Source organism: Salarias fasciatus, chromosome 4, assembly GCF_902148845.1.
Source record: "Salarias fasciatus chromosome 4, fSalaFa1.1, whole genome shotgun sequence".
In the NCBI taxonomy this organism is placed as follows: domain Eukaryota; kingdom Metazoa; phylum Chordata; class Actinopteri; order Blenniiformes; family Blenniidae; genus Salarias; species Salarias fasciatus.
This window is the reverse complement of record NC_043748.1, coordinates 11,080,866-11,104,621: the sequence shown is the minus strand read 5'-3', so window position 1 is coordinate 11,104,621 and position 23,756 is coordinate 11,080,866. Positions and strand designations below refer to the sequence as shown.

At 43.4% G+C, this 23,756-nt stretch overlaps 1 protein-coding gene across 2 annotated transcripts in view; it reads right to left on the bottom strand.

Annotated features, from left to right (window-relative positions):
• The window catches only part of prkcab (protein kinase C, alpha, b), an 85,923-nt gene that overhangs the window by 2,940 nt on the left and 59,227 nt on the right, over positions 1-23,756 (bottom strand). Inside the window, exons 4-16 of one of the 2 annotated variants that reach the window (XM_030088640.1) lie at positions 23,403-23,514; positions 20,744-20,872; positions 13,321-13,477; positions 13,074-13,208; positions 11,133-11,226; positions 9,367-9,396; positions 6,716-6,853; positions 6,133-6,306; positions 5,424-5,515; positions 5,035-5,097; positions 4,073-4,211; positions 1,968-2,048; positions 1,204-1,311 (exon numbers count right to left, since the gene is read on the bottom strand). In XM_030088640.1, coding sequence (XP_029944500.1) covers positions 1,204-1,311; positions 1,968-2,048; positions 4,073-4,211; positions 5,035-5,097; positions 5,424-5,515; positions 6,133-6,306; positions 6,716-6,853; positions 9,367-9,396; positions 11,133-11,226; positions 13,074-13,208; positions 13,321-13,477; positions 20,744-20,872; positions 23,403-23,514 — 1,452 coding nt within the window. The remainder of the gene's footprint in view (positions 1-1,203; positions 1,312-1,967; positions 2,049-4,072; positions 4,212-5,034; positions 5,098-5,423; positions 5,516-6,132; positions 6,307-6,715; positions 6,854-9,366; positions 9,397-11,132; positions 11,227-13,073; positions 13,209-13,320; positions 13,478-20,743; positions 20,873-23,402; positions 23,515-23,756) is intronic. The other variant, XM_030088641.1, reaches the window with a different exon arrangement.

Sequence of the window (23,756 nt, the reverse complement as noted above, 5' to 3'; positions counted from 1 at the left end):
ATTTTTACGTTGAGACTTTTTATTTGCAAATGAAATGTGAAGCAAACAATAAGCGGGGTCGGGATAATCTCTTCTGTTGCCGCCTCGGAGATGATGAATGATATTTTCTGTGATGGCACGCAGCTACAGGATGTCACATCCTAATAAATGAAGGCGCAGCGTGTTATTAAAAGACTTGATCAGCCTCAGTCCAAATCCTCATACAGTCTTCTCTGCTTTGTAAATTGACTGTGAAAACTCATTTCCTTGTTGAAGTGAATAATCACATTCGTGACAACCATGATGCTCTTTCACTGTGGCCGTGTCACAAAAAGGCGCTCAGGTGTGGAAAAAACAACAACAATAGATGATTGCTAAATAAAAGTGACTGGAAGGCTGGGAAATCTAACTCAGCTGTAGCGTTTTTGTTGTGACTCTTGATTTCCTGCTGAGATGAAAAGGAGAGAGGAGAACGAAGGGGGGAAATCCAGGGAACTCTGGGTTTAGGACTAATGTTACTCTGTTTACACTACTGCTGAAAACATCTGGTTTTATCATCTTTTTCTCTATGAGATCAAACACAATTTTAAAACACTACAAAAAACAAAAACCAAAAACCGATTTATAGAAACCGTGTGTCCTCAAACTTTGAGCTAACAAGAAGTTTCCATTATACTCTGTACTTGCAGGGACACATCTCCCCGTGAAAACAAAAACCTGTGATCCCCGAACAGGAACTCACCGGGTTTTTAAGGTCAAACCATCGACTTTTCTGTTGCCTGGCTGATTACACAACTCCCAGACATCAAGAACTTTTTTTTAAAAGTTCATGAAAAACCAGGAATGAGTCAAACAACCCTCCCAGAGCAAAAAAGCTGCTAGAATCCTGTTCGTGTTACAGAGACGTCTGCAGCATTAATAGTGTAATGACAACCACAGCAGACACTGCGATGAGAGAGTTTCTCAGTCTGACACCTCGCTCTCGGATGTCAAAGCTTTTCACACTCGCTGTAACGACAAAAAATTAACCTCTGCGCTCTGGAGCCTCGTGCGGCGGGACCACCTGCCTTCAAAGGTTACAAATGGCGGTGGATTTAAGGAGGTTAAAATCGGTGTAGCAGTATGCTGGAGCTGCCGCTGAAAACCACTAAAACAGCTTTAATAAGGTCAGTAGTTCTTCCAGGTTGATCTTAAATCATGTCAGACTTTTCAGAGACGACTTACGCCCTTGCAGATGGACACGGCTTCTTTGGACATGGACTTGGGGTAGGACACGTTGTGCTCCATGATGGACTGGAAGAGCTCGTCCTCGTCCTCGCCGTCGAACGGCGGCTGAGGGGGACAAACGTCAGAGTTCAGACAGAAGATGCGACGGTGACTATTTACAGGCTGTTAGATGAAAGGCGGCGAGGCGACGTCAGCAGCAGGTAAAGGTGAGATATCATGGAGTCGGGAGTGATGCGTAGCTAGATTTCTATTTCAGTAGAGATCCCGTGTTTTCCACTGACAGAAAGTTACACTGATTAACCAGTGAGATTGAACTTTAGCTTGTTTGGTTTAACTACACATGAACTATATATTGAGCCAAACTGTTGCTTTGAAATTGAAATCCTTGATTAATACAAGTATCTCTCGATATCAGTAACACTTACAGTCGGTTCAACTGAGAAATAACATGTCAAAGAGTTAATATTGAATCAAAATTGCAACAATGCATGATTTGAAAGGACATGTACTTCGACAATTAACAAACTTGATAGCTGTAAAATCTAAATGACATTATTCTATCTATCTATTGGATAGATTAAAAATGCCTAACGGAGAATCAAATAACATGAGAAATGCTGCCAATATCAGTGCAAACTGTTCAAAACATTATCAGTATTGTGTGAACTCGCACAGTTAAACAGTCAGTTTTTGCCAAACAATTACAACTGACTGATCAAACAGTTTCAACAGGATATAATGACCGTGGACAGACGTGTTACCTGTCCTGCCAGCATCTCGTACAGGAGGACGCCGTAAGCCCACCAGTCCACTGATTTACCATAAGGTTGATACGCTATAATCTGTCAGAGACAAACCAGCAAAAAACGTCAAAAACAAACATGAAAAAATAAGAAATACACACATGGAAGAAAACCGTGAATGACGGAGGGCTGTATCTCCTGCTGCTGTGGTGATTCTATACTTTTCTTTATGGATTGTACAGGACGACATGCAACCGGAGAGTGAGCGGCGAAGACAGCAGAGAAACGCAGAACTGCAGCTCCGATCTCATCTCAGCTGCAGCCAAATCAGCCGCCATTAAATACAGTCGGCTATTTTAGGCTGCCGTCACAAAGGCGCTTTCTCCTACCATCCGATTTGCCATCCTACACCTCCCTCCCCCGCAGAGTCTACACACACACACACACACACACACACACACACACACACACACACACACATACACAGACAATAATAATCATGCAGGCGCACAAAGCAACGATCGCAGCTGCGCTTCGCCTTTAACAGACAGAAATGCAGCGATTTATACAGTTTGGAAAGTCAATTTTTGACTGAACAGCTTTCTGCTTTCAAATCTAGCCACAGGTGATTTCTCTGGATGAAAACAAAAAATGTTTTCAAAGTCAAAACATCACCGGTTGATTCTATTCAGGGGGCCGGGAGTGTAAATCACGACTAAAAAGAAAAAAAACCCCAATGCATTACTCAAAAAGCCAATAAAAAGTCATTTTTTAAACAGGAAAAAAACGTCTCCTGCATCGTCTCCTGCATCGTCTCTGGTGTTTGAGTGATGGTACTATGAGAAGTTCAGAAAAAGAGGAGTCTAAACACAGTATTTCCTGTGTGAAAGCAGGAGTCAGGGCTTCCCTCACTCGCTCCCTCTGAGTCAGAGCGGACGAACGGGAGACACGACGCGAGGTGTCGGGCTGCAATGAGTCTTCACAACAGTCTGATTATCATAATGATCAGCAAATGGCCGTGTGTGGCTGGAACGCTCGCGTGTGCCAGGAAATGGTAAGTGAGTGTATAAATGTCGGCAGCATGTTAGCAGCGAGCGAGACGCATTTTTCAATTTGTAACAGAGTTCACCAGAGACTCTCGCAGGAACCTATTTTATTCTCATTAAATCAAACATGCAGCTTCAGTGTGAGCGCCTGCATTCTTCAATGCCTTTTTATTCAACTGGAAGCCATCCAGCGTCGATGTAGCCACACTTGTGAAATATTTTCTTTACCTCAAATTTTGACCTTTAGACAGACCATTGACTATGTTGTGTTTTTCTTTTCTTTTCAAATTTCAGATTAGCTTGCTGTCATCCTCTGATACGCTTCAGTGTTTTCTGCATTAACACATCCAAATCCTAATTTTTATGCTTGTGGAGTCAAACACTCCATGATGAATGCAAGCAATGAACACAGAAGCAACAGTTCCCAGCTGATTGTTCAGGATCTAACGGGATCATGGAAACCCTTCATTTAAATACTGCTGTTTCGGTTATTTTGATTGAGTTCACCACAAAACACACACACACACACACACACACAAACTTAAGCATGTTGTGGAAGATCTTAGTAAATCAAGCCTAAATAATGATATTGTGCTAGTTTGTGACAGGTGACAGGCTCTGGGGTTTGCATGTTCTCTCTCAGTCTCTACTTTTCAAAATCTCCAAATCATTAGGACTGTGACTGCGCACGTGAATATGGAAACTATGTCAGTGAAGATGAAGCCATCTGACAGCAGATAATACACCTTTAGAATGCTGTTACAAAGCAGCATTGTGTGATTTAGAAAAGAAAGAGCAGCCGGAGCGTAACCCACGTTTTGGAGAAAGGAAGAAAAAGCTCAACCCTCAAAACTCTTTGTGCACGAAGACCTTGTACACATGGCTTTACGAGTGATGCTTGTGATGCATTATTTTGGTTGCTAAGCTGTAATTGGACAGAATCTGTTCACAGGCGTCTCTTGAAACTAAACAAACATGTATTTATTTTCAGTCACTGACAAAGAGCCCAAATGAATGAATAAATCAATAAAGTGCCGGCAGTCACGCTCTCCTGACGGCTGGAGCGAAGCCGCTCACCTCTGGCGCGATGTAGTCTGGGGTGCCGCAGAACGTGCGCGTGTTCATCCCTTCATACATGTTCTCTTTACACATGCCGAAGTCGGCGATTTTGATGTGTCCTTCGGAGTCCAGCATGACGTTGTCGAGCTTCAGATCTCTGACAAGAGAACAAAATTGGTGTTTTTGGATGAAAAACACACACACACAAAAAAAAGCGTTTGTGTTGCTTTTTCCACTGCTGCTACATGTCCAAACAGTTCGCCCACAACACGCTCTGAGTAACAGTCACCTCTGACCTCAAGTTATTTTCCTATCAGCCTCTTTCCTCTGCTTTTCTCTCTCTTGCCTCTTTGCGATTCAGCTGGCGTCTTGCGCTTGTGTTTCGGGTCTCGATTTCTCATTCTATTCTCCTCAAGTCGCCACTTCTGGCCGTTATGTCTGTCACAGGCAAGAGTCAGGAGGCCAAACAAAAGGCTGCGTGGACATGAAGAATGGATGTGAGCCTTCGGCCTGAGTGCTGTGGAGAGGAGCAAGGTGACCTTCGTCTGTACGGAGCACTTCTTTCAGTTGTATTTATGCTCTTGGGGGACATCTGAATGGATTTCATAACTACATCGGTCCTGGTTTCCAACCCTGTTATTCAGACGTCTTCTCCAAAATGATATATTGATTGAACATTGTTTTAGTCTCTTTGAGGGAAGGAGCCTTCCCTCCCATTCACAGTTCAAAACACAGCCAGACCTCAAAGGTTAAAACTACACATCTAATTTTAATCCCTTTCTCTCATTGATCATTTCTTCTCCGCTTTCTTAATTCATCATTCTGTCCGTTATCTCTTCATTGATCCTTCTAATTTACTGACAATATTTTAATTAATCAGCGTGTGTTTGAAATTGGATTCTCATTAAAACGCCTGTGATACAGTGTAATGAACAGTGACTGTCCTGCAGTCCAGCAGTTTGGCTTTATTTGTTACCCACCTGTAGATGATTCCCTTTCGATGTAAGAAAAATAAACCCACGGCGATCTCGGCTGCATAAAACCTGCAAAATTAACAGAGAACATGTATACTGACAAGTCAGGCGAGGTATCATTGACTGAAATGCAAGTGAAAGTAATTTCATGAAACATATTATTCAATATTATAACATATTTGTTCAGTCAGTCAATAATCTGCAATTATTCTGGGTAGATATTTTAAAATAAAAACTTTGGTTTTAACTTCATCCTCAATTTTCTAAAGGTGCAAGAATCTGGCCACATGTCATGTTATTTAAGATTCAGCCGTGGAGCCACTCAGCTGAAAAGAGCTCTTCCTTCTCTTTTCAGCATCCTGAGTCCTGGTGGATGAATCACGGCGAGTCCTTACACTGCTTGCGGCTCCTTGAACTTCCCCATACGCTGGATGTGATACATAAGGTCTCCTCCATTAATGTACTCCATCACAAAGTACAGCCGATCCTGGAGGACAAAACAGGAGGTTATTGTAGCAGGAGGTGCTTCAAATGGACGCGCATTATGTGCAAGACGAAAATGAGGCGCATTAAACTGAATGAAAGAGGGTAAATATAACACAGACATCGTATCCAAACAACGTTGCCTAAGAGCCCGCAGCTGCACAGCATAATGGATATAGGATGTAAGACATTATCTACTCTTTGAATACAGCAGCCTGGTCAGGTTATATAAGTTTATTATAAGTCAGGAGGGTTTGATCAGTAGAGGTAGGTTTTTTTTTATTTTTTATTAAAGACTACTTGAGTCAGAATGTCTACGCACACAGCCAACGTCACACTGGAAACTTCGTATTCGAGGGTGGTCTAAACTTAGTTTCAATTTTCTCTACAGGGGCTCCAGCAAAAAGCGTGCAAATGAATGTGAGCGGGAAAGGCGAATATGAATGTAATGGCTGACAGACGCAGAAGGACGCACAGCGGATGAAAGAATGATATGGGGAACAATTCAAAATCGGAGGAATTACTTTTTTTTTTTTTTCTGACGCCGAGTGTTTTGGCCAGCGGTGCTGGAGGTGTGTATTAAACAGTGTGACGTGAGCAGAGCGGGAAGTTTTCACTCACCACGGTCTGGAAGCAGGAGTGCAGCTGTGTGAGGAAGGGCGGTTTGTCTCTCTGGGCCAAGACTCTCTTCTCCACCATTGTACATTCAACGTCGTCGTCCTGGATCACAACGTCTTTCTTCAGGATCTTTATGGCGTAGAGCTCCTCTGTCGATTTCATCTCCGCCAACATAACCTGTCATAACCAGACAAGAGGGAAACAATGAAGATGCATTTGAAGCACAGCACAGAAAATATCTCACAATAGAGTTTGCCAACAAAAGTCGAAATGCCGCTCATCATGATGGTATCACCTCTGCAGTAATATGTTCTGAAGGGTTGTGTATATGTGTGTAAAATCCTACTTGAGCCTGTTTTTGTTCAAGTAGATCAGCCATTAGCTTTTGTTTCTTTCTTTCTTTGAAGTTATTGACTGAACATTTTGAAAAGTTGCTGTAAATTTGAACAAATAAATGTTTAGCAATGTCTAACTTTTTTGACATTCTTCATTCCTTTACATGTTGATAACAGGAGAGAGAGCAGGAGCTTTCGTCTCTCTTCTTATTGTCTTATTGAGTCTTATTAGAGCGACCTTTCACTCTCACCTTGCCGAAGCTGCCCTTCCCCAGCAGGGCCAGGAAGTTGAAGTCACTGAGTCGAACCCGGTCCATACCTGAGGGCAGGCTGAACCGCCGGTGGTCCGAAGGTGTGATCACTTTCTTACCGTGGCCTAGTTTGGCTTTCTGCGGTGCACAACAGGAAGACACAGGAAGTATCGGTGAACAGTTCTTTTCATTTCTGATCCGATGCGTCTACCGTTGCGGCTGCACCGCGTCATAGTGTCATTCACGGCAAACACAAGTAAAACGGGGAAATGATTGTACATTTCTGCTCTTTCTGTGTGCAGTTTGATGCCTCTTATAGAATCTGAATAGAAGACAAGGAGCACTTAACCAGTCATTAAGCAGTCAGAGCCTCTTCTTACTGCTTCTTCTTGTTAAAGATTTGATGGTTGCCTCAGAGACACAGGAAGTGTTTATGCCAGTTATTTAATATTGAGGTGAGTAGTTGAAAGCAGCTGTCATGGTAATTAGAGAAAGATTAAGGCATCCGCTTAACTTACTGGCATCTTTAATTGAAGAAATCTGCAAAAAAAGATGTAAATGAACCACTTCTGCAAGCAGGATATCTGGAGAAATGTTCAGTGAGACAGTAGAAATGTACATCCATGTACTTAGAAAACATTCACACGTATATCTAAATATAGGTGAAACTAATAGCAAATAAAACATAAAATGTAGAAAAGCTCTTATTTTAGGTAAAATTTTAAAGATATCTTGCGCATATTGAGTAATTGTTGAGATTAAGTGGTATAAAGTTGTTTATTTTAAACAGATTATAACTATTCTGAAAAAAACTACATGAAAACAGTGATTTGTTAGAGAAATTAAAGGATTGACATTCGTTTGCTAGATGTCAGAGGGCATGAAAATAGACGTGTCGGCCTCTTAGTTCCGTTCACACGTCCTCATGTTCAAACGGCTCCCTCTCCTGCTGCATTTTGGGAAACTGTCAGTTGTGCGGTCGGCGGGGGTCGCTGGCGCTGCGAGGTTCCCCGTCGCTATAATGACCGGCCTTCCAAACACGTTTGAACAAAAAGGGCAATTAGGACCCCGCCGGCGCCCGTCATGGCTCCAGCGGACGTCCGTCTCCGTCAGACGGGGGAGGGAGGAAACAGACGACTGGTGGGGCGGCCAGACCTGTTGCCGGGGCAACCTTTTCTCCACTGACAGTGTACTCCACGTAATAATCACCACATATTCATGCAGCCCGGGTTAAGTGGCTCTATAGAGGCACCTGATGACGCCAGTTAACTGCCCACTGACACCAGCGCTAACTAGTCTGAGGGTGAGGGGGTTTGGTTTGGACCCAGAGGACCAGACGCTCCCTGGCGGGCCACAGTCACTGGAAACTGCAGTGAAAAGGGGTAATATCTGGCCAACATTTTTTCAAAAGACAGAGAAGGAACATGAATCTTAACTCTTGATGATCTTAATGCATTTTCCACAATTTGGAGTCTTGAACACAGAAACTCGTTCAAGCTTTGGACAAAAGACCTGAAGCAAATGCAGCTTCATGTTTAACTCTGGAGAATTTCCATTATGGGTGGATGTATTGTGAATGCGCAATATTGCAGTGAAAATAGTCACTGATTGCTATTAGAAAATTAATGACACAATTACAACAACATAGGTTTTCTACTTTGGTGATAAGAGGAAACAGTTGAAGAGCTGCAGAGCTGCTGCCTCTCTGCCCTGACCTCTGAGCTGACCACACTGATTATTATCATTTCTTTTTAATCTTCATTCTGCAGCTTTCACTACTTCTTCTGTACTCTGTTTATCATGGAGAGACACCTGCTGGTCGTTCTATAAACACATTTCAAATAAAATTCATATAAAACAGACAGAACAACAACATCAAGTACATTGAAATAATTATTGGTTTCACATCATCAAGACATCATCTGTTCACCTCGGACATATATTTTTTTGTTAAAACACATAGAAGCAACCACACATAATTCTCAAAATAAATACAACACTGTCACTGTGTGGCGAGACCTGGTATACACACCAAAACACAAACCTGTGCAGTCATTCATCCAATTACTATGAGTGAGAGTCTGTCCATGCTCGGTGTCCAGCCTTCTATAGTCCAGGCTGGACTAGTAGAGGGCGGGCAGTCAGAGAGCAGCGGCTGTGAGGCACTCTCGGCCAATGGCAGCTCAGTGTGTGGCGTGAGGATGGTGACGCTACCAAAGGCGAGAGTGCAACACAAATTTACTAACAACAACGCTGTCTGGTCAGGGAGTGCATATGTAATCAGAGTAATACGTGATTGAAATTGTTTGCATTTTTTTTTTTTCTAAAAAATAGGTTCAGATTAAAGCTTTGCATTACTGACAGAAACAAACTCTGCAGAAAGAGATTGGAAATTGAAATTATACATCAGAGGTCCCTTTATTTTACCCTGTTTACATGGGGCACAATAAGAAATGTGAGTAGGAGTTACAGAAATATGTATAACAGCAAGCAAAGTGAGCCGGTCCAACTATTTGCTGCCAAAAGCCTTTGTTAGTAAATTAGATTGAGTTGTGAAATCCCGACAGAGATCCACAAACAATCCTAATTCATTAGAGTCAGCGTGATGCAAGCTGCGACAGGAATAGAGATGGAGCAGGCAGAAGAACTACCTTCAGATAGTGGATATTTAACTGGCAGGCCTAGAAGAAAGAAGAAACTCACTTAATATTGCTGTCAAAGGTCAGCTGGTGTGTGCATGTGTGTACGCCGGAGGGGGAAGAAGCCACAAAATGCACATGCAAGACAAGCACATGACACGTCCGTTATTTATCTCAGCTCTAATTCTGCATCTCTGAGGTGTAAACGATTAAAAGCACAACTGGAAAAAAAAAAAAAAAAAAAAAAAAAAAAAAAAATCAATCCTGTTTTTTTGTCACATCTGTTGTATCTCGCCCTAGTTTCCACGGCAACCGGGCCGCAATATGAAGACGCCAGCCTCGGAGGAAAGTCAAGGTCAGCGTTGGTATAGTACAGAGAGAGGCGGAAAATTAAAAAGTACAGGAGCCAGTGTCCAGAGGACTGCTGTGCCGCCGATGACATTTACACTGAGTATTAAAAAACACCTGTATGCACACGCAGAGGTAGACTTTAATAAAAAAACCGCCTCCTCTCTCCTCCAACGAATCCTTTTTTTTCCTTCCCTGCAGCTTTACAGATGTTTGCATTGCACTGTTCAGTGCAGCTGCTTCCTCCAGTCTGTTTGTTTTTATGGGCACAAAGAGGTTCTGAGCTTTATTTAGAGATGTGGAAATAAGAGTTACGAAAGCAGAAACCTAACTAATAAAGAACTGCAGTTCACGCATCAGCCACTGGGGGGCGAGCGTGAGCTGCAACCAAAACCACTCCAGACTTCACGAGGAAGGTCATGTCACTGTTTTTGCATGATTATTTCTTTGGAAACAAATCATGTAAATAAGACGCCCAGCCGTTTTTGAAGCAATCAACTTTTTTTTTTACAGTAATGTGTACTCAGAGCTGCACTCCCTCCTGTCTTTTTCTTGGAATGTGATTGGTGACCGACAACTTTTTCTTCTATTAACATAACATGGAGTGAGTGGCAAAACATGCAATCAGAGTGTGATTAAACTGGAGTATTTCAGTCAGAAATAGCTGAAACAGCTTTTAATTATTTTTATCTTTAAAGACAGGACATCCATGGAAGTCATAAAGCCCCTCTTTTCTCTTATTTTACTAAATTAAAAGGACTCGCATGTATCTGCAAAGCCACACTGTACAGTGAAATGGCCGGTGTACGTTGAGCTATGGTGACTCATCAACACAAACCTGGTAGTAAAAGCTTTCATTGACTTTGCAGTGCAGCAAAGTAGTCAATAATAATCATAGATCGAAGCTGAAAGTAAATCTTGAACTTTTAGACTTTAATAAGACTTGTTGAAAAGAAGACGTCATTAAACAGTTCAAAGCTGCTTCTGGCAGCATCTTTTATGTCCATAACCTTCATGGTAAGTGCAACGATCACAAAGATGATTTGTTTTTTTGGAAGCTCTTTTCAAGAACTCGCACCCTTTCCTATTTTTTTTCAGTCTTTATTGTTGGTGCTGTCTCTGTTCCATTATTTTCACTGAGTGTAAGCTCATATCGTATGTACAGCTGTCATTTAGAAACAGGAGCAATGGTTTGAATGCCAGGAGAAAATGATCTCTCACTCTCTCTCTCTCTCTCTCTCTCTCTTCTCGGCGCACCGGGAGAGAAGCACTAACGGGAACAGGACAAGGTTACCATGGTGACAGAGTATAGGAACACATTTTGTTAAAGTGAGTATGTATGCGTGGCGTGTGTGTGTACAATCGACATGTGTGCATGTACGAAAATGAAAATCCAGCGATCCTCTGAGGAAATTATCCCTGATCCACACCTCAAACTTCTGCCTGAGCTCCAGGTTGACGTCGTCCACCTCGGGAATGGGAACGTTGTAGTACTCCCCTTCCTCCTGGTTCAGCAGCTTGTACCTGAAAGAGCAGAGGCGATGGAGAATAGCGAGGGATTCATTTAGCAGACTGATATTGAAGGATGTGAACGTATGTGTTTACTAATCGACTGCCTCCACCCACACAGCCCCATGAACTTTGTTTAGCTGAACCACTTCAGTTAGAAGTAGCTGCTGGTGCGTTTGTAAACTGCCAACTTGACTCTACTTCTTCGGTAATGTACACATCCTCTGATCGCTCGTGTTGAGACGGAGGTGCCGGACACTTTTACGTGGAAATGGTTCCACTTGCTGCGCCGACGGCGGCCGTCGATCAGGTTTGTTTTAGGCCGAGAGGGCACAGGCATGCTAACATCGCGTCAGGAATAGGGTCGCTGACATCTCGGCGAGAGTGTGTTTATCCAAATGAGACAAAGCAGCTGGGCAAAAATGAACGAAGAGACTCATAAATCCACCAGCACGTTCTGTGTGAATGAACTTCAACTGCAATCACACTGTTTTTAATGTGCAATTTAATGTTGTTTTTTTTTTTAAGAAATTTGGTCAAAAATGTAGCTTGTGAAGTATAAGGTTAATGGTTCGAATGATTATAATACACAGACAATTCATTTGTAGGTTTATAACGCTCTTATGAGCAGAACAGAATGGATTTATTTTACATTCAACACTACAGAATTTGTATTAAATGAGCGTTTCCGCTTCTTCTTCCAATACAGTTTTGACTTTCTCTGGCAGTTGTTATTTCTAATAAACTCCTGTGTGTGTGTGTGTGTGTGTGTGTGTGTGTGTGTGTGTGTGTGTGTGTGTGTTTGCAGCTCATGTTACAAATGTGCAAAATGTGTACACACACATGAGTTTTTTAGACATCTAAAACAGACCAGGAGTTATGGTTATGACAAGCATGAATGCAACAGGAATGAATGCAAATGGAGGTGCAGCGATATTCAGAGCAGAGTATTGTTTGGGTTCAATCTTTGATAAAGTCACAGCGGACTTGTTGGTTTGGAGCTTCTTCTGATAATGTGGAGTGAGTTTCTTTGGTTTCTACTTGTATAATTATCTTTTTCTTCTGATGCTGAAGTTCAAAGTCTGTTCAACGATTGATTGCTGAGCGAGTCCGATTACAACTCTGTTAGGGATATACTTTAATTGGCACTACTACTATGGAATAATTGTATTAACTGTATATTAGGCCTTTCCTGAGAGAAGTACACCAAGGTTATAAGATGCTCTGCTAAGGTGTAAACATACCCACACGTTCCGGAGAAACCAACACACACTCACTAGTGTTCCAAAACATACCGGATAAGGATGTCAGCTCTTGGTTGGCAGCTGACATCAATACCAAATTGTCCAATTGCGAACAAAGTCCAACCTATCTGTCGGGGCAGGCCCAGCCCAGAAGAACATGGAATAAAAACTCTGATTCATCAACAATCAGGATCCTTTCGGGGCGAAATACTTTGTATCTTTCCCTGTAAGGTCCAGCGCCGAGCATTACATTTGGCTATACTTAAATAAATGGTAATAATCTGAAGTCAGTCGTTTTGGCATTCTTTATACCAAGCATAGAATAAGAGAACCGGGTGGAGTCAGCGGGACGGAAGTCCTGGCTCCAACAACTCAGTGCACCGGAGATACAGTAGAAATGATGTCGCCTCTGTTATTTTTACGGCCAGCTATATCACAGTTTTTATTGACTGCCGCACTCGTGATCACCGATCCGTTGAACGACACCGACGGAGACAACGGCGCAAGAATGTAAACGCTGTTCAGCTCAGTGTCCATAGACTGTACGATGTCAATGAGTAAGTGTGTGTCTTCTCTGCTTTCTCAGAATCTGAGACAATAAGAAGTCGGATGACTCACCATCCACAGTTGGTGGCTTTGAGGAGCTCCGACACGCCAAACGACATGGAGCCCATGAAATCATTGCGCGTGGTTCTGTCCCAGTCCCACACTTCAATGGACAGACGGCGGTCCTTATCTGATGCTTTCAGCTTACTGAACAACACAAGAGGAAACATATGATCACAACTGCAATTATCTGAAGCTCGAGGGGGTTTAATATGTTTCAAGCATTCCCTGAACGACGTGCTTTCACTGGTCTACTCACAAGGTGAAGGACTCGTTCCAGCAGGGGTTGAGTGAAGAGCGGATGGTCCTGGTCTTCTGTTTGGTCTCATTCTTTGGGTCTGGGATGAGTTTGAGTTTAACGTACGGATCCGACAAGCCATTAGGATCCATCGGAATCAAGTTCCTGGCTTCACCGACTAGAAGAAATACGACAGAAAGAAAATATGAGCTTGAATGTTTGAGCTTTCGGCAAAAAATGAGAAGGTTTTTGATGATTAGATGAAAGAAGGGAATTTCATCTGAAGTCTCAATCCATAAGACAGGAAGAATGATGTGAAATAAAAGTTATAAAATCAGCAGTTGGCGTCCAGCAGCACAGATAGCAAACCTTCACAGGTCTAACGACGACCGTGGTTCATTAGTTCGGGGCTGTTTTTGATAAGCAAGAGATGGAAAAAATACACAACATGAATCAGCCGCTGTCTGCATGATTTGGACGAACGTGTGGATGGACAGCTGACGGATAGACGGATAACCACAGACACTGAGAACAGGTGCTGCGGAGCAAACATACTGTCAAAATTCACTTAAGTGGAAGTGTGAAACAACACCACGGGATTCTATCACTGGTGGGTGTTTTGGAAACACACGGACATGTAAATCCAGAAAAAAACAAAAACAAAACAAAACTGAGAAATACTACGTGCATTGAAGTCCGTCTCACACGTTCTGTTATAAAACAAGTTAATGCAGTGATGAAATCACACTCCCTTCGGTTCCTTAATGTGAGTCAGACGTGGCGTTTTGCCGTGTGATTACTGATGAATAGGAATAATAATAATAATAATAATAAAAAAAATAGGAGTGCTAATACATAGCAACGGCAGTCAGTGGGGATGAGGTGGCGTGAGCGGGCCACTTTCACCATGGCGACAGCGGCTACTGTAAGTGGCCACTCCCCCACTTAGCAGCATCATGTGAACAACACAAACAAATGTCAGCCATCGTGGGAGAGCCACACATGGCGCTGAAAACACACGAAATGACAAACAGGAGGAGAGACGGCGCAGAGACACAGAATCTGCCCGTGTTTATTTTCTGCCGAGGCGATGAGAAAGTTGGACAATAGGCGAGTTTATCAGCTCCAGTCTCTCCACTCTGCATATTTAAATGTAATCAGCGTGCGCAGGATAATGGAGCTGCGCAGCACAACAGAGTCAGAAAGTCAGTGTGAACTCTCACACACACGACACGGTTTCCTCAGATTCTTCATTAAAACAGCGGTGGTGTGTTTTCTCCTCAGCGGCATAAATACTCCGGCGTTGAATATAAACAGAAACACTGGAAGAGCGGCTCGGCTGACATTTAGTTGTTTTTCTGGCCCTGACGGTGCGCCTCTTAAAAGGATTAGCAGCTTGAACACTGAAACAAAAGCAAATTAAGGCTTTTATTGGACTGCGGTTGAAACGACTCCCTTGTGCTTGATGTTATGTTATTTTTCTGAGTTTCTGACTGGCGTTTAGATGTGGGTCTGAACATGCAGCGAGGGGTCAGCCGGCTGGGAGACTGGGACCATGGGGAGCAGCAGCTCTGGGACCCAGCTGCCGAGGGTCTTTCAGACCACACGGTTAAAACTTTGAGAACTTTCTATCCTTCAAGTTTAGAAGCTGCACATAAAGAAATATTATTCCAAGCAAAAAAAAAAAGAAAAAAAAAAGAGCTTTTTAAATAGTTCCGGCTCTGTGCAGTAGAGGGCAGCGTAGGTCTCTCGTTTAGAGTCCCACAGCTTGAAAGAACCTTTTCTTCCTTTCATCAATCTGTTGTTTCAATCTCATAGTTCACTTCCCATGTCCTGTGCAAACTCTCATCCACAGTCATTACCACCCTGGTCTTTTTGTCTCTCTCTCTCTGTCTCCGAGTCTCTCGCTCGCCCACTAATTCACACAGCATGCATTCGCACACACACATTTGAAGCACGGTCTTTGTGGGGCCTGCTCATTGACGTAATGAGTTCCCCAGCTATGTTCACCTTCACCTCCACAAGTGTCTAACCCTCATCTCGACCTGAACTAAACTGAGCCACAAAATCACTAAAAACATTTTTCACTGTCGTAGTCTTGTACTGTTGTAGGACCCAAAATGACAGCGTGAAACTCCCCTCTGCTCGCCGCTGTCGCCACCTTCAACAAGTCAATAACGAAAAATATGAAGCAAACGCTGCACCTAGAAGAAAACAGACGAGAACAGATCATATGTTATTTGTAAAAGTGTCTGTAAGTTATGTACAAAGCACATGTACAGTCTCTCTCTCCGTCTCTCTCATGCACACACGTACAAACACAATGAAACATCATCAGCAGCAGTGATCAAGGACCATCTCTGCTGTCTGTTGTTGCTTAGATACGACGAGAGCTGCTCGCCTTTCTGTATCCTCCCCTCTCCTCGCTCCTTATGAGGTATGAGGCTAATAAAATTAGAGTGTGTTTGTACGCATGGTTTGTCTAATCACTTGTGGGAGTAATATGAACATAACGTGGACATGAATGCAAAAAAAAAAAAAAAAGAAAGAAAATATCACTGTGTAGCTAATTAGTCCTCAACGCCATCAATGAAGTGAACCTGCTGTGAACAAAGTGCAAACATGCAGCATCGCAGAGCACAGAGGAAAAATGATCACAACAATGAAAATGTACAAAATGTATACAAAAATATGAGAGGTAGAGCACAGTGGTACTTTCAGGACACTTTTACTGCCTTGAATGTTTTATGGCTTCAGGGTAATAAACGGCAGAGCCTTTTTAAATGGTTATTGTGTGCTTTTATTTGGTGTATGATCGAAAAAAGAAAAAAAAAAAACCTCTCATGCAAACAATATATTGTGTGTCTGAACTGTGTGTGTGAGAGTAATACAAATATGCCTCCGCTAAAAGAAATGACATATCATTTGGATCCTGGGGTGGGTGCATGCAGGGGTGCAATGGTCGACAGTCTAACCCCCCACCCCCCCGAAAAAAGAAAAAAAAAAATCCTTTGAAATTCAAATGTGTTGCATAACAATGCCATGTGCAACCCATGAATGGCTGATAATCTGCGGGGAAAGCTGCACAGCCAAATGGGAGCTGGACGGAGCCCTGCTGCGCCGCGTCGGGGGTCTGAAAACAGCCACAGAGAGGAACTTACGGTTTCTATTTCTAGTTTAGGTCATGTTAACAAAGTACAAGACATTCAACAAAGACAAGCGTTCAGAAGCAAAACTCCGCAGTGGGGCGGCGACGCGGTGCTTCGGGGCTCCAGCCACGCTCTGTAAACTGAACTGGTAAACATATTTTTATAATGAGGAAGTGGGTGAATTGCAAAGTGTTTTGAAGCATCTTAGAACTTTACTTTCGGATTTATAAAGAGCATCCTGTAAAGGACCGACCTGGGCCTTTCTGTGTGGAGTTTGCATGTTCTCCCCACGTGCTGCACGGGCGCAGGAATAATTTCTATAGAAGATTAAAATTATTCGCTTTGTTTGATACTATGTTGTTCAGTTTTGAATGCTAAACCCTTAAATATTTTTTTTCTGAACTGATTCTGAACATAAACCAATGATAAACCAGTATGAAATGAAATAAGAGTCTTTTACATGACCTTCATATGAAGCAATGTGCAAACTGTCTTTATATTTCATCCAGTCTCATATGAACATACATCATTTCTTTTTTTTTTTGTTTTTTTGCTTGTGCCTTCATTATTTCATGTGGCAACAGTTTAAAAACAAACGGGGACTTTAAGCTGAACACATGTACAGAGCGCTCCCCGGTGGATGTGAATCATGTCAAAGTTTGAACTGTTGTTATTGCTCACTGAAATCAGATTTGGTTCTTTCACGCACACTGAGCTCAGATCAGATTGTTCCCCAGAGCTCTAAGCTGCACATATCACGGCTTTTGTTTGCTCTGCTGTCATGGAGAACCGACCATGTTTTTCTATATCAATGAACCGAATGAATGACGGAAAAAAATTAAAACTCCACAATGCATTATGTTTTATAATGTATCATAAGTCACTGAGTTTCTTTGTCACGAATGACTAAAATTGCACACAATAATGTGTTATTAATTAACCAATTTCTATTAGTTTTTTACGCAATTGAGTCAAGTTTTGACAAATTCACAGACAGCCTCGCTTAATGTAAGAAAACACAGACACACATGAATTCGTATTCGTCACAAGAGTCTTGGACTAAAGACAGCAGCGATGAACTCTTGGTGTGTAAATCAGGCCTGATGGCGCTCTGAGTTGTGTCAGCGCAGGAAAAAAATGTATTCTTGTTCGACCAAGCTTTAAACCTGAGGCGAGCATGTCAGCAGTAGGAAATCTCACCCTGCGTAAAAAAAAATGCAGTCCTCAGATGCTCCACGTGCGTGGTGTGTGTGTGTGTGTGTGTGTGTGTGTGTGTGTGTGCATGCAGGTCATGAAGGGACACTTGCATGTTTGTCTTCACTTAAAACTCCAGAATAAACGTCTGCTCGCGGCCCCGGGTTATTTATGTCACGTTTACTAGAAGTGATCGGTGAGCGGAGCAAGAGGAGGGAGAAGGAGGTAATCGGCAGAGAGAACAAGGAGAAGATGAGTCAAAAGGGCGAGGGGGGGGCGGGGGGGCAAACGTAAAATCAAGCCAGGATGGAGGAAGCCGAAGCAGAAGGAGAATCGGTGGCGTCGGTGCCAGGAGGAGAAGGGCCAGTCTTTTCAGCTGCGGAACAGGAAGGTGTGAGAAAAAGGACCCATGCTGATCCGCTATTGATGAAGAACATGACGACGAAGGAGGAAAACACGGCCCGGGGAGGAGCAGCTCGGCGGGTGTCACGGGAAAGTGCATGACGGGAGGAGTGAGGTGTGCCGACGCCTCCCTGGATAACAGATTGAGTCAATATCAGAGGAGGGAAAGGAGAGGAAAGGATAGAGGGAAGAGCAGAGGAGGGGGTTACAGTGAGAGTGAGAGAGAGAGAGAGAGAGAGAGAGAGAGAGAGAGAGCCCAGGGAGATATGTCTGTTTTCTTGGCTGGAAAGATTTAATCAAGTCCACATCTGTGCGGTGAACCACAAAGGCTCGCCACTTGTCTGTGGCAGCCAGAGGGGAGCCGGAGAACAAGCTGAGGCTTCGCTGCTCAGACCGCTGCCATTAGAGAGCAGGGAGGGAAAGCTCAAAACAAAACACCACGCAACGCACACTTCCTCTGCCCTCACTGCTTCCTGCGCCGTTCTGAAGACTGATCTTCGTCTCCGCCTTTCAAAGCGGAGACGTCTGTCAGAGTCCGAGCCTTCTCTGCCTTACGCCGTCAGTTTCCTTTATTTTCGCAGGATCTGAGACCGTCAAATTTAATGAGGAGCGCTTTTTAAAATTCTATAGATTTAGAGACAACAAAGAGAAAAAAAGATGTCCATCTCCTTTTCTTTGTTCTTATCATGATAAAGGTTTTCCGGGCCAAAATGTTCCCATCTTGCTTCATATCTTTAAAGCATTTTAACACCCTTCAGCTGATTGTTTTGGTTTTGTTCTGTAAAATCACTGCTTCAGTTTACCGTTGAAGAAAAAAGCCCAGAGGCCACCTGTGATTCGAGCGCAGGACGTTTCAGAGTCCCACGGTTGGCGGTTCAATCCCCTGCCTGTCACTGTGCTGCAGGGTCCTCTGCAGGGCAATCCACTGAACTCCGAGTCCTCCCAAAGCGACCTTGAGCTTCTCACACGGCCTCTGCCTCGTCATCATTGCTGTGTGAATACTTGAACATGACAAACACAGGGAAGCACTTTGAGGCTGCTGAAGTGGTGAAAACAGCTAAACTATTTAACCCTTAAACTTTCTGCAATGGCTTTCATTAACTTCTGAACATATTCTCACAATAATAGCACACATAATCATTTCTTTCCTCAGTCATATAATCAGTTGTTGCTGTTCTGATGAAGACAGACTGAGCAGCTGTCCAACGAAAACAAACACAGAAGTCCAGAGTTGATTATTTTGTTGTTTTTTTTTCTTTCAATATCAGACATCAGACACCACATATGCCGGGAGCAGGTGCCGCGGAGCATACTGTGGCTTGTTCCTTGAAGGCAGCACAGTGTGAAAAGGCACCAACACTCCTCGTGGCGTGTGTTCTCACCAAATCAAGGACGGAACGAGGCAGGGAAGAGAGAGACAAAGCAACTTAACGTGGCAACATCTGCCTCTTCCCCTCTGTCTCGCCGCCGGTGTGAGACGGTTCAGTTCTGCTTGTGTACGCTCAGCACTAATCTGAAAATTGCGAGGTAACCATGTCAACACGTCGACCGCTGTCATCGTCCCGGTTGATGCAGTCAGATCTACACACACACACGGAGGCATAAAGGAGGACGTGGATGTGTCGGTGTGGAGCAGCGGATCAAAGCATGTTCAGCAGAAAAACACACAAAAAGAGCTGCAACGTGTTTACAGGAAAAGAAAAGCTGGAAATCCTAGAAGATAATGAAGTGAAAAGCAGCGCAGGCAAAAAAAAAAAAAAAAACCTCAATCAATACTGGACCGCTATTGAATACAGCTTTTTCTACTTCGCCTTTTCCATCTGGAAGACTGTAAACAAACAAACAGGCCCATTTTTATGAAAGCTATATATTTCCAAGTCAATCAGATGTGCCACTGCTGAAGCGAGAGGTTATTTTTGTTTGATCCCCGCTGAGTTAGACACTGTTCATTGGCCTCAGCAATCATATTCCCTGACCACCGGCGTCTTGCTGAGCTATTGAGTACGTGTTTTTGTGCGTATGTGTGTGTGTGTGTGTGTGTGTGTGTGTGAGAGACAGAGGTTGTGGAAGTGACCCAGCAGTCATTTCTCTCCCTGCCAAATGGGTTTTAACAGTGGAGTGTTCTGCACACCAGGTGCTGCTTTTGACTGACAGGATAATTTGGAAGTGGTGAAAACATATGCATGCACGCACGCATGCACGCACGGACGCACGTGCACACACCCACACACACAACTACCAGGCTAACTTAATTTTTAATGCCAACACTGAAGCAGTGGATCTTTCTCTTTCCACATCATACCACTGTATTGGCGACTTGCAGCGTTGAATGTAACGTGGGAATGTAACGCATGAATGGCTCACTCTTGTGTGACTCGTGTTTTCATTCACCAACACCAGAAATTGCAGTCATACTGCAGAGTCCTAACAGTGAAATATCTTTACAAAGCCCCCTTTCAGTTTCCCTGAATGAGTGACTACAATTAGTACTGTCTGCTGGCAGCGGCGAGGTAAGTACACCATGAGAAAATGGCACATTTTTGCTGAACAGTTCATTAATGCCAGTCTCAACCTCTCACAGAAGCCCCCAGAGTTATAAATATGAATAAAGTGGGAGATTTCTTTAAACGGTCTCACATTTCCACCGGGGAGCCGAACGCTGGCGTCACTCTGAGACCGTTCCTCAGGTGCAAACCAACCTGTGACGTGTAGCCGGTCCCCGCTGACCTCGATCTTGAGGAAGAGGCGGCCTCGGCGTTCCGTGTGGTCCGTCCCGCACAGGCTGGGCACGTTGACCACGCACTGCTTGTGCACGTTCATGTCGCAGGCTGAGAAGGGAGACAAAACAGAGAAAGAGTGACGCGTTTATCTGCAAACGACTTTCATTGTTTGACTCGTATGTGTGTTTTCGGAAGTTGGAAACCGTGACATCTGTCTTTATCCCAGCTGTTTATTTATTACACTGTGAATTATAAAGATCAATGCAGTTATTTGTGCATTAATCTAGATTTACTGAGGATCATTCAATTTGAAGGACGTGGTAAGGAGAATCCTCTCTCCTCTGAGGAAACCAACAAAACAGATTTGTAATGATGTTTGCTTGGAAAACACTTAAAACAGGAAGATATAATGAAAAATATTCAACTTTTATTCAAAACCAGAGGACGAAGTGTTTCTTTTGCTTACTTGAACCTCATGTATGTGAGAACAATATTAACGTCTGGAAAATTCCCATATCGTATTTTAGATTACAACCGGTAACAGAGCCAACTGCAATTATTGACAATTTTTAGATCTGGCTCCAGGGAAGTGGTCTGTCTTGATTTAGCTCCTGTCAGAAAACTCTCACCACTGCGGCCTGGGAGCAGCCGCAAGTGCCACATTCGGAGATGCTCTGTGTGAAACTACAAATTCAGATCAGCTCTTCTTTCCCAGTATCAGCTGCGTCTCATGTCTTAAACCTGGAATGCTGCCATTCTGGTGAAACTTCAAAAGTCTCACAAATGAATAAAAAGATGGTGAAGACTCAGTTTTTGCTGCAACATAATTCTGAATATTCTCTCATCGGCCTTTGTATCTTTGTATGTTTCTACCATTTCCCACACACTCGTTGCACTGAAAAATAAATTAGTTGATGCCCATGATAGTGTTTCACAGCAATTCAGGAAGGGGAAATCCTCCCTGGAGATTATCATGTTATATCAGTGTGTACCACAAAGGTAAGTGGATTTGCTTGAAGTTTTCAAAATGATTCATTTCTTATCTGGTAGAATGTTTCATCCATTCTAACTAGTCGGAACTTTAGAAGTGGTTGACAAAAAAATGGTGGGTGTGATTAAGTGGCCTCCCGATGTTCTGTTTGGTATCAGAAGCTTTTCATCGGATAAGCTTTAATCTCTGTTTTGAACCCGACTTCCTGGAGAGTAATACATCGTCTCTTGACATAAACACAAAAGCAAACCAAAACAACCTATAGATCGGAATCCAATCTTAAGGTTTCTTTATGATCCGTCAACCGAGCCGCCGCTTGACGTGGGGACTCGGCATCGGGAGGGAAACTTGGCACGGCGTTTTGTTTTCGAGAGCGTTCTGACTCATTGCAGAGAGAGAGAGCCATGAAAAGAGATTCCTTCACTCCAGTGTTCTGCTGAGCACATCAATAAGTAATCACGACATTAACTTAGAAAAGCTCTAATCTCTGCCATCCAGTGGGCAGTAAGTGGATTATGAAATAGCAGGGAATGTGCTGAGTGACGCTGCAAGAAGAAGTGGAAACAGAACGAGGAACTATGGATCAATCAGTTATCAAAACTTTTTGAACTATTACAATGTTAGATTTGCACATATGGAGCAGACTCAGGGAACTGTCATTTGATTTTCGAGGCAGCTGCTATTATCCCCCAGGGTCTGGCTTCACTGTAATGCTTTTGGAAAACCCCAGATTCTTTGTTAGCGGCAGTAATGATCATGACTATGATCTGCTTGACTTTTACTTATTTCTGTCCATTGAAGATGTGGCGGTGAGGGATGTGTTTCTTTTTTTATTCCGCTTTGAAAAATATGGGTTCAACTGAGTGAATATTCCCTTTGACAAGAAACACAAGAATAGATTGAAGACTTCTTTTTTATATCAATATTTTTTCTTTTTAAGTGCCCTATTTCTTAACCTCTCCGGTTCTCCCTCTTCTCCTGTCTTCACTTGTCAGGCCTGTCATTCTGCTGCACTTGGAGGACACAAGGAGAGATGAGAAATGGCAAAAAAAAAAAAACCCTGCTCCCGGTAGCGATGGCCTCCCCACACCAATTTGTTCTGGTGTGCCCCCATTACCATGTGCAATGAGGCCCCCACTTGAGACCTGCAGATGGATGGACGGCGTAAGAGGAGGAGAGCAGGAGAGAGGATGATTGATCGAGATAATGTGGAGACGATAGGGAAGAGGGAACAGAAGAAGGACACTGAATGACACAGACTTTGGAGAAGAAGTGAGAAATATGATGCGGAGAGGAAAAGTAGGGACGGATTAGGGAGTGTGGGCGAACAAGGACGAGTAATGGGGACAAAGTAAGAAAAGGAGCATGAGGACGAGATGAGCTAAAACAAATTGCCGAGCAGGATGGGTGTCAAGCACGCAAAGAAAGGAGAGTCGATGGAGAAGAGTGGGTGGAAAGAATTGAGTGCGGCGACGACTCAGTGGGGCGAGACAATGAATTCTGCAGGGCTGCAGATGTGGCTGTGCGTAGTACAGTACCAATCTATTCCCTTCTGTTCTCATTAGGAGCGACTCCAGGTCGAAATCCAGCGCAGCGATATTCAACACGGTCGCACGCGCAGGCTCGCAAAGACAGGCCGACACTCACTGTCACATTTCATGCCCTGGTGGATGAGTCCGTACAGCAGAGAGCCACAGTGGTCGCAGAAGGTTGGACTGCCGTAGGAGTGGATCTTGAACTTGTGCTTGCTTCTGGGATCCTGGGAAACAAACAGACAGTGAATAAGTAAGATATCGCAAGCTGACGGCAGGTGCATTCCTCACGAAGCAAATGTAGATTTAAAAAAAAAAAAAAATGCTTGACAGCAGAAGTGAGTCAGCTGCAAAACGGGTAACTGAAGTTTTCCTGATCATGTCAAGTCTATGAATGGAAAAATAATCTGAAGTATAAACCAAACTACTGAGCGAGGGTTGAAGCAGTCACAGATTAACCGGCCTTCAA